Source organism: Chanos chanos, chromosome 3 (genome assembly GCF_902362185.1).
Source record: "Chanos chanos chromosome 3, fChaCha1.1, whole genome shotgun sequence".
Classification (NCBI taxonomy): domain Eukaryota; kingdom Metazoa; phylum Chordata; class Actinopteri; order Gonorynchiformes; family Chanidae; genus Chanos; species Chanos chanos.
This window is the reverse complement of record NC_044497.1, coordinates 35,825,112-35,836,632: the sequence shown is the minus strand read 5'-3', so window position 1 is coordinate 35,836,632 and position 11,521 is coordinate 35,825,112. Positions and strand designations below refer to the sequence as shown.

Below are 11,521 nucleotides of genomic sequence, written 5' to 3'. Positions count from 1 at the left end.
GGCCTTGATAGAGATGAGACTGTATGCACTGTAATAGATGCAGGCCATAGATGTTCAGAGGAGAAGTCATTCACTTCTAATTTGATTTGTTTTCATGATAATTATGATAATAAATAAAGTACTTTTACTGGCTATACAGCTGTTGAACTGTATATGAACTGACTGGGCCTTTGGAACAGTGGTGTGAAAGATAAACAGAATGTCTTTTCTAACCCTTATTATTTGAAATATAGCAAAACTAAAAACAATGAAAAAAGTATTCCAAGAAGATAATGTGTGAGTGACAGACTCTTTGTTTTTTCTGTTGATATGAAAACAGCTGTTTCACTCTGATTGGAGCATTTAAAGTGTACAGATGCCTTTCAACGTGAACATTAATCAGTGAAATTCTCATATATGTGAATATATATATTATATTCATATATTATTTTCATATATATATATATTCATATATATATGAAAATTTCACTGATTAGTGTTCACCTTGAAAGGCATCTATAAACGCTTCAATCAGAGTGAGACAGTTGTTTTTATATCAACAGAAAAAACAAAGAGTCTGCCTTATCAAGGCTTTGCTTTGAGGATCAAAATCACATACAGAATATTTCATGTTGTCCCAGTTCAATGGGCTTGGCTTTGAACTCAGCAGGTTTCTATGGTCAATGATAAATAAAATTTCTCATTTTGTGCTTTCGCCCACGGATAAGAGAAAGTAACCACGAGGTGCATTTTTTATGAAATAGTCCAAAAAAGTCAATTTTGGCAAATCTTATACACATACCTATTAGGCATTCAGCTATTTAATTCTGAGCAGTACAGATGTAACCAGTTAAGTCCTTTGCAAGCTTATGGTGAATTATGACTCTTGAGTAGAAATATAATAATTTTATTTAATGTTGACTTTGTGTGCTGTAATTCTTTTGCTGTTCATGTGTATTTTTCCATTAAAACAATCCTGAACATGATATTGTATGAAGATGTGAGACACTTGGGAACTGATATCCAGGTGCATGGGTAACAGACAATGTGTTTGCGCTTTGTTTGTTCCATGTTGTGTTGTGTTGTGTTGTATTGTGTTGTCTTCCATTCTCAGATGTGTTGTTTTTCACATTGTCTTGCATTGCACTTGTGTTGTATTGCTGTGTGGTGTGATGAGCTGTGTTGTAATGTATGGAAACTAAATTAATTTTGTGGACAGAACCAGATTTTATTTAAATTAAAGGAAACAAAGGAGCAGACAGTAAATAAACGACCCAATAAAGATACAGTATTCAATATAAAATATTTTTGTTAAGCCAGAAAACAAACACATCCAGACAAAAACAGTAACAATTAACTCTTTAAATCAATAAATAGGTATCAAGTTATATTACAATTACATAACACACATACACACACACACACACACACACACACACACATGCACACCATTATGTCTGGTTTACTTCATAGACATTGCGCTTATATAAGGCTGTACAGAGATTACACACAAAAACAGAGATATGTACAGCCAGTTTTCAGCAGATGTCACTGGTGAAAACACGAGTGTGTGGCCTCATACTAGTGAGCAAATCAACATACTGACCTCAGCAGGGCCTCTCACATCACTTCTGACTTTACCTGCTACTGTCAGCTCCTTTAGTCCTGGCCAGTTCCTTGCCCAGGCTTTTAGACTTGCTTCTGAAAAGCTGACATTACTAAGAGCTTTGGAGGAAGGTTACCACTGATGTTTATGGGGATAGCTTCAGTATTCATGCAGAGATTTTTAATTTTTTGGGTTTTTTTGCTAAGGCTAAAGAAGGCTGTGTGAAATGAGGGCCTGTTCAGCTCTGGACAAGAGTTAGCCTTGGGTTAACTTTAGTTGTGTGCTAGAACATTCTATTCTCAAAATGCCACGTAGAGTAGGCTTGGAAACTGTCCTTGTTTGATGGTATTGCCTCCAGCCACCTTTAATTTTTGTAGAAAGACTGTCCAATGCTACAGAGAAAGATAAGAACAAGTCAGTCTTTTGGTAGCCTGTCTCTCCTTCTCCCACCTGACAAGAAACCCTCTCATTCCAGCAGCCCTTGAGATACACAGTCCATCCTCCCAGCCTCCATTGTTGCTAGGCAACGGAGTAGAATTCTCAGTGTCCAAGGGTTCTAGAGCTCTCTGTGCATATCAAACTCTTGGCAAAATACAGCCATAAAATAACATGACCAGACAAAATTTAGGAAAAAAAATATAGAGAAGTTTGTAGGACCAAGTATAATGAAAAATGTAATGTTTAATACTAAAAAGGAGCATCTTTCTCCTCAGACAGGACCTGCCTGTTGTTACCTTACCTAACAAAATTCATTTTTTTACTACTAGTAAAATTCAGCTTTTACATTCACTTTAAGCTACCATATGTTCAGAGAACCGCACACATGTCCTTGGGTGACTCCATCCACTCTCTAGCAGAGCCTCCCAATCAGTGCCATTGCCTTGGAATTGGATTCTCTAGAGAAATTAATTCACTTTTTTCAGCTTTTCATTTTGATATGAGAAGCATTCCTGTTCCTCCCTGTAGATCATGACGTGAGGAATCCTCGGACAGGGGTTTTGTGTAACACTCATCTAAACCATGGAGAACTTCTAAATGAGATTTTTTTAATACGGTTTTCTTAGCACAAAAAAAATGTAGCTTTATAAAGCTTATTCATGAACGGCATAGGCCATATTCAATTAAACACTGGATAGTAAATATTTGTCAGGGGAAAAAAAGTGTAAAAATACATAGTTCATTTAAAGGGCGGATGAGAGAGTGCATAACAAGAGCATCGTCTCAGGACTTTAAGGACTTAATGAACATTTAGATCCATCTATTCCTCAAAAAACAGACAGAAATAGAATGTTGCTTTGACTGCTTTCAGAGGGATTCTGAGGGCTTCGCTCAACCTCAAAAATCAGAAGTTGAGGATTTACTTTTTTAATTTATTTATTTATCTTACATTATGCAACCAAAGGGCATAAGGGATTAAAGTCAGATTACTAAACTGCAGCTTAAGGGCAGTGGTTTCTCTCTCTGAGAAAAATGACTGTCTGGATTAATGAGGACTGGATGAAAGTGTGTCGCACTCTTCAGGGAAAAGAGGCAAATGCTACAATAACAACACCAGAGAATTTGCAATTAATTTCAATTCATGACAAATTGAAGTAAAAACCTCAGGGACACAACAATAAGATCGCTCTTGTTTAAAACATTAGTTATTCAAAAGAGAAAAATAGAAATAGAAAAAAACAGGCACATTCTTAGTGGTCCTGATGCTTCCATGTCCTATGGATGGATTAAAATGCCTTCACACTTTTCTCTCCTTTTTAAAGTGACATTTCTCTCAGTCCATGTTTAACTTTACCATCAAATTTAATTTTGTGAAATGGCTCAACTACTGGAAACTACTGCTCAATTACTGCTCAACTAATTCCAAAATTCTAATCCAAGACTCTATCCCATGCCTAAAGGGCACCACCATGTCTCACTGGCTGGGATTTATGGTCTATGCTCTCTGAGTGACAGGTGATAAGTCAGAGTGTAAGACTGTGCTCAGGAGAAGAAGAATAGAAAGTAGGGGGCAGGACAGAGTGAAGGAGAAAGAGAGAAATAGCCTGTCAGCATTTCTTGACATGTCTCTCCCCACAAATGTAATTGGAAGCTGTGCATGAATGTTGCACATATAACTCCTTTATTCTTGTTTTTGCAAAGGCCGAAACAAAATTTCTTTTGTTTTTCTCTCCTATCACACTTCCATGCCCTCTTTCAGAGCTACGACACCTCTGCCTGTCTGACTGTTTCCAACCAAACTGACCTCAGATAAGTTCTTATTTCCAAACAGTTTCCATTATGTGCTACAGCACATAAAACAATGGTATTCCAGACTTTCCCAGTAATTGACACCGTGGAGACAATAGTGCATGTAACAGCGATTCACTAATGAAAATTTTAAACCCCTCTCCAAATCTGTCATAACCAGCATATCCAGCATATCCAGCACCAACGTATTAAAGTGCAAATTCAGCAGAAGAAGTTAGAGGATTATCTTGCTTCAAAACTCCTTTCAAAGCATATACATCAACAACGATACACACAGCACTGTTAAAAAGTCCAGGATACACATGAGTACATATTCCACACTCACAGTTAATTTCTTTACTGTTTTGTTTTCTTTATCTTCATTAAAAAAAAATGAGTATGTATGGTGTTATGCTGGTTAGAGAGAATGCTTTCTGTTCTTAATGTTGTGCAACACAAACCAAAATCATTACAGCCATTTTCCATTCTGTCCTAATCATAACTGATGAAACTAAAAGGATGGAGATCAAAAGAGGTGGGATTCAAACAGATTTGGAAGGACTCGGGGTGGGGGAACCTTCTCCAACTTTCACCCCTTCCAAATTCTGCCCAACTCCCTGACCCCCTCCCCCCTCCTGACCCATTCAAAATGCAGAGCTGATTTTCGATTAGGCGATGAAGGTTTTTCAATGGCAGTTCACATGATGGAGCAGCTACGGACCTTCTCTTTGCTAAAGGTGGAGGTGAGAAGATCAGACTTGCTGGGAAGGTGGAGCAGGCGTTTGGAGAGACGTCGAGTTGGACTGGGTTTGGGTGGAGGCTGGAGTTTGTTAAGACACGCCAGCGCGGCAGTACGGAACACGCTGTGGATGCTCTTCTCTGATGTAAATGCAGAACATTCCAGATATGCTTCAGCACCAAGCTGCTTTGCCATAGCTGAACCCTGAGAGCAAGAGTGAGAAACAGAGAGAGAGAGAATAAACAAGAAAGAACAAGCAAGAACAGTCCTGGATCAAGATGAGAAAAAAAAGTTGAAAAGTTGTGTGTGAGAGAGAAAGGGAAAAAAAGAAAAAGAGAGATACACCAAAATGATGGCTATATGATTGACTCACCTGCTCGTGTGAAATAGGTACCATCTTCTGATTGGACAGCTCCATGAGTGTACACACATCTGTGCGAAGGTCTGTCTTACAGCCAATTAGAAGAATCCGTGTATTGGGACAAAAATCCAGAATCTCTGTCTTCCACTGCATATACAGAGAATAAATAAGAGAATGGAAAAAGAAAGAAGGATCTGGCAAAACTTTATAACAGCTTATTCAGTGACCTCTTCACTGATTCTTAAGAATGATCTCAGACCTCTCACCTTTTTGAGAGCACTGTCAATCGTGTCCGGGCGACTGATGTCGAAACAGAGCAGGACGGCATCAGAGTCGCTGTAACAGAGCGGGCGAACGTTGTCATAATACGGAGAACCTGGACAGGGAAACACAGTTTGGGGTCAACACAGGTCATGCCAAGGTGAAAGATCTCGTTGTGTAATAGCTACATGCCCAGCTATATTTAGAGCAATGTGTCAGACTTCACTAAAAATGATCAGTTATCACTTTTCATGTTATGTAACAGCAAGAGATATAATGAAAAGCATGAATTCCAGGATTAAAAATGTTTTTATGGGTCTCTATACTGCAATGGTAGTTGTTTCTACATGTTTCTACTTGTTTCTACATGCCTAGGATATTTGTAAGAAAAAACATATCTGTAATTACAAAATGCAGTGCAAGAGAAAGTCAATTTTAAGTAGATTTAATATGTATAAATATACTTCTTTATATAATTCTTTATTTTTACTACAATAACACATGTGCCTTATAGTCATAGAAGCGTTAGGATAACATGTATGCCTACAAAAGGGAGAATACATTGCTGTGGTCTGGTGAGTGTTATACACGTTAGACAGAGAACAGCAGCACCTCCCTCATTAAGTCTAAGAGTCTTACTCCGGCCAGACCTTGTCCTCCACATACACACTGCACCTCACCTCCCCCGTTACTCCAGCAATGGCCTTGCCCACATACACGCACACACACACTCACAAACACACACATATGCATGTGCGCACAAATATGTATGCATGTAAGCACACAGACAAGCACACAAACACACACGCTCAAATCAGTGAGGCACGACCACTGCCATAAGACTGTATAATGCAGTGTTGCAAGCATTTTTTCCTTTGCCATTTTCTCTCCTTTTCACTCGATTTGGTAATGGCCAGTTCTCATGTATGTCTGCTCCCCTGCTGCTCACACAAACCCCATGCTGGCCTGGAAGGTCATGGACCACCATGTGCCCCCTCTGATAAACATGGAGTCACCCGCCAGTGCTACTAATATTTTAATGGAGTAAATCATTTTAAATTTCATGAGATCCAGTAGAGGAAGGAAACTGAAGTTGAGAAAGAGAGGGGAGAGAGAGAGAGAGAGAGAGAGAGAGAGAGAGAGACAGAGAGACAGAGAGAGAATGACTGATTTTGTTCAAATTTGGAAAGCTTTTTTTATAACGAAAATACATGAAAGCACATGTTATCATGTCTCGCTCTCTTTTTTCTTTCCTTCTTTCTTTCTTTCTTTCTTTCTGTCTTTCTTTCTTTCTTTCTTTCTTTCACTCTCTCTATCTCTCACTCTCTTTCACTCTCTCTCTCTCTGTCTGTACCCTTCACATTTGTTCACTGTGTCTCAGCTTTTCCATCTTTGCCACACTCACATCATACTGCATTATTTACCAAATACCAAATACCAAATGTCCACAGTACTTTGTTTTCAACCAAACAATGACAATAAATTACAGGCTGGATTTACTCGATAACCTACACACTGCTTTTCTTCATTTGTAACTATGTCTAATTCACATCAAACATTCAAAATACTGGGGGAAAAAATCCATTGAAACAGTGTCAAACTTTTCAGTCAATGAACTAAACTCCAGTTTATTCCATGAGAGATCTGAAATAAAAGACTGAAGTTTTATTTCCCAACAATGGAAGGATTTCCAAAAACAGCTTGGTCAATCATTACTCTACATAGAAACAAGCCCAGTTACAGTGTAAGATCTATTTCAGAGATACAGCGTTTCATGTGGCATTTCATTCACTGACACTGTAAAGGGATCAGCTGAAGAGTGCAGTATATTTTGAGCTTGCAGGTAAGCATATGGGTGTAAAATTAAATGAGAATGACTGTGTGTGCACCTGATGAATGAATGCCAGAGTGGATGTGAGAAACAATTGAGTCAGTGTGAGGCTGTTATGTTTTGTATGATTAAGGGCAAATGTATAACAGTATTGCACTTCACCTTGTTACCATGTTAATCAGCTGTGTCCTACCCTTAGTCACCTGTAACTTAGTGAGGTACTGTTAATGTCCAGTATGTATGTGTAAGTGTGTGTTAATGATTCAGACATCAGTTTTGAGCGCATCTACATTGTATTTACCTTTTAAGAAACATTTTTGTTTCTCAGAGTTGTGTTTGTAAAACACACATGCATTGCATAAGATCAGTAAAACACACATTGTAAAGAGATTAGCTGATGTGTGGTATATTTTGTGATTGCAACATCTGGTGCCAAAATAGAGCAAGAATGTGCTCACCTGCGTTTACCCAATAACTAACCGTGTTTTATTTCATACAAACACAGTGAGTGGAGTCAACAGTTGAAAAAAAGATTTTTGGACCACAAATAATTGTGGTTGTCTGAATGCTATGGTACTATTAGCCTGTGAAAACCTCACAAAAAAGGGAAAAAAAAGAAAGTTTTAAAATTTACGAAAATTTCACTGCATGGCCTTTTGAGTCTACTTAAACCATGGGGAAAATTTGCTTTGTAATTAATTTACAGAGGAGAAAAAATTATTGCAGAAGTAATGACAGGTGAGTAAGTTTAAGAGACTCATGCAACAACATGCAGATAAAAGGAGAAAACAGCTAAACTATACACAGAATGTGACATAATAACAAAGACAAAAACAAAGATCAGGAAGGTTTCCTAAGACTCTCTCTCACACACACACCCCCTACTAAAATACAGCACAAATATCTGTACCTTAGCCATGCGTTAATCTTCATTAATGTCACCTTTCTCCACCCTCACACCAAAACTACTGCACTCACCCAATATCTGTACTTTACCTATTAACTCTCTCTTTACAGCAATATCACTGGACAAACTGTTCCTCAGCAACAAAGTCTGACCAATCACCCTGATCGATGATCAAAAGCTTCTAAAGCTTCAAAATGCCTCCTTATAAGGAAGGATTGTTCCCGCCCACTGCAACCCTAGCAAGGAGTGGGAGCACAGCAGAGCAGCCAGGCATGATAATTAGCACAAATTCCCGCTCATCAGGAATAAGAAGTCGATATGTTACACAACCAGTGCAGCAAAGACCTGCTGGTTAGACCCGAGAGGACCCTGTGATCCAGATGCATTCCCAGAATCAGGAGAAACACAATCATATATCAGTGATGTGGAAGATGCTGGCAATATACAAAACAATCACAATATGATACAGAGTAAATTTGTATTTGAATCTAAATGAGATACTGTAGTTAGTTTAAATATTTATAAAGTGATAATGGACAGCAGAGCAAAACACACAGAGAAAAGAATAAAGGAAAAGAACTAAACTTGCAAAAGTGATGAAATGTACAAAGCTAAGCCCGAATGTAATGGAGAAGGATTAATGTTGTGTGTGTGTGTGTGTGTGTGTGTGTGTGTGTGTGTGTGTATGTGTGGGCGGGGGGGAGGGGGGTTCCTCTCTCTAAAAGCAGAAGTCCCAGAGACCTCATATGCTCCGTGCCGAGATGTAGAAAACATCAAGGCCATCTATTGCACAGCCATTTCATCTGGTTACAGCACACACAACACACACAGACACTCACTCACACACAGACACACACACACACACACACACAGACGCAGTTCCACACAACTGTAGAAAGTATCACAATGTGGGATTCACATTTGATAAATTCTCATTCACATACTCAAATCATCATTTTAGGCAGCACAGGGACTCTCAACTGTCTTGGAGTTTTTTAATGTGTCCAGATATCTTCATATGCTGGGTAATCCAACTTGTTAAACATTCAACACCCCATGTGTATGAACAAGTCAACACCTGATTTTACCCAACGCCATTCTCTCCCACCTCCACTGGGTCCTGATTCTGTCAAAACTGCCTTTGAACTATCACTCCGTTCATACAACATTTGTCACATCTCTCATGTAATGTTATCTGATCAAAAGACAACTCTGAAGTCTTTTATGCTTGATATATAGTTACTGGCCCTGGGAATGGTGGTATAAGTCATGGACAGCAAGTAAAAAGTAGGACAAGAGTTCCTGTATCTGTGAGTGTGTCATAATGTCAAACTGACCCCCAGTCACTGTGTCAACAATGGCACAGGGAGATAAACTGGAACACACAAAGATACTGAGGGAAAAAGAGACACACAGACAGATAAAGGACAAATGAGGGGGGTAGAAGGATAGGGGTAGAGGAGAGTGGTTCCATACATTAATCCATTTATTCATTTTCTAAGTCACTTATAATTAGGGTCATGTGGGGTGCTGGAGCCTATCCCAGCGCTCATTGGGCGTGACTGTGTATATGTGAGCCACTAGGTGAATAATGATGCCTTTACAGATGTTGTCTCAACAAAGATTTCACTGCAAAAGTGAAAGTTAAGTTAAAAGCTGTTAAAACTGTCATCAGTTTGGCTAAAACAAATTTTTACATTTCAGACAAAACTCTGAGGACGATTTCAAAATGTTAGGCTGCATATATGTACGTGTGTGTGTGTGTGTATTAAAAGAACACATATATACTGTATGCTATACAAAATTATTAGAGACATAGTCAAACAGTGTGAAATGGGAGCTGATTTTCATCACTGGAAGCCTGAATGAAATGAAACGAGGTGATGCTCTCACCTGAAGTGTCCCACAGACTCAGCTCCACGCGCTGGTCTTCCAGCTCCAGGCCGGCTGTGTAGTTTTCAAACACTGTCGGCACGTAAGTCTGTTGATCAATTACAGATGGATTCAACTGTGAGTGCATTGACAAAATGGCCAGCTGATGATACTACGATATACCTAAGTGTCAGCCGATTTCAAGTCATCTTTTGTGGTTGAAACTCGAAAAGCGCTCAGAGTGCGTCCTCCAAAACTGTGACATGCTCTCGGTCTGATCATACAGTTTCGCACTGTGTAAGATCTGTTACGTTAATTGGAGCTACGTCAGATCTACCCTTCTAAAGCATTCTTCTCTGGATGGTATGAGGAATCTTTGCGGTAGTATGAAAGCTCTCTCCTGCCCGGCTCGGCGCACATGCATCCTTACACACATGTTAAGTCAATTCTCATTTTAGCAACAAGTCATCCCCAGTTTGAGACAGTGTTGCAATGTGTCAAAAATAACACACGTTGCCTCTGTCTTGAAGACGCAATAAACTAGCTATTATTTTACAACCTGATAAAACATACTGACGCTTCCACATGCGACATAGCACTGATTTTCTGACTTAATGCAATAAAAATAAACAAATAAAAAATCAAATCCATTTACTGTAGAATGGTTTGATGCAGTATTTAATGGGATTTATAATGGTTAAGGTAACATACCTCTGGGTAACAATCCTTTGCCAATACTTGCAACATCGCAGTTTTCCCGCACTGAACATCTCCAACTAAAACCAGTTTACACCTCGCCACCAAGGGTTGTGGGACTCTCCGTTCCTTCATGACGAGCTGAGGCAAACAGGAACAGTTAAAGCCAGAACGCTTTAAAATGCGAAACCATTCACTTTGTAAATCCTCAGCGAACGCGCTCTCTCAGTTTCAGTTCTTACGTTTACCCGCACTACTCTCTCACAGCAAATCGCCAACTGCCTATAGAGAGTTATTGCACTGCGGCAATTTATACAGCGCCGTCAGCCAATGAGCGTTATGCTGTCCAGACGAAGATGGCGCGACGTGTCCGGGAGTTCTATTGCCCTGCAAAATGCGTTTACATAAGCGCAAACATAAATGTGTGGCAAACAGTAGCCTGCCATTCCAATGAAGCGTATGGCGTTTCTGCTGTAGCCTGTGTATAATTAGGCCTGAGTCATTTAACTATTACTCCGTTCGAATGGAGGAAAGACAAAAATGGTTTGCAAAAATTACTTAAAAGCAGAATAAATGTCCAGAATTTCTAGTCAATTAAATGGGTTTTTTTTTTAATAAAAATGTTTCAGTCCCTCGCCACAAACGATACTAAAATGTGAAGCTTGCAGGAATTAGTGGGTCATATTGGACACTGTCTTAATTATAGAGCAAGCGCTGCAGCGCGTCTCGTTATGGCCCTTGCAGTGTGCTGTTTTCCCTCTCACGTAAGCATATTGATCAGTGGTTGCGTAATTATTTTGTTCTTTTCTTCGAATTCTCTGGTCTGCTTTAAATACAAAATCAAAGAAAAGGCAATCACTCACTGAGTGGTTTGCACAGCAATGAATTACGAGCATGGACATGAGAATACAAAGCCTACATTAGAGCAAATACTGCTGTTACATAGTTTAGTTTTCTGGTAAATAGTTTAATGTGTTTTTCAACAGAAGCGTGCACTAACCCAACTGAAATGGTCACTGAGACTTGAGCCTTGGATGCCACTG

General features: G+C 39.2%; 1 protein-coding gene across 1 annotated transcript; it reads right to left on the bottom strand.

Annotated features, from left to right (window-relative positions):
• Positions 1-4,508: 4,508 nt before the first annotated feature.
• Positions 4,509-10,613, bottom strand: rnd1a (Rho family GTPase 1a). The gene is made up of 5 exons (XM_030769262.1): positions 10,494-10,613; positions 9,804-9,891; positions 5,178-5,287; positions 4,924-5,058; positions 4,509-4,754 (listed from the first exon to the last, which is right to left on the bottom strand). The coding sequence occupies exons 1-5, from the start codon at positions 10,611-10,613 to the stop codon at positions 4,509-4,511; spliced, it is 699 nt and encodes a 232-aa protein (XP_030625122.1).
• Between the last annotated feature and the right edge of the window lie 908 nt (positions 10,614-11,521).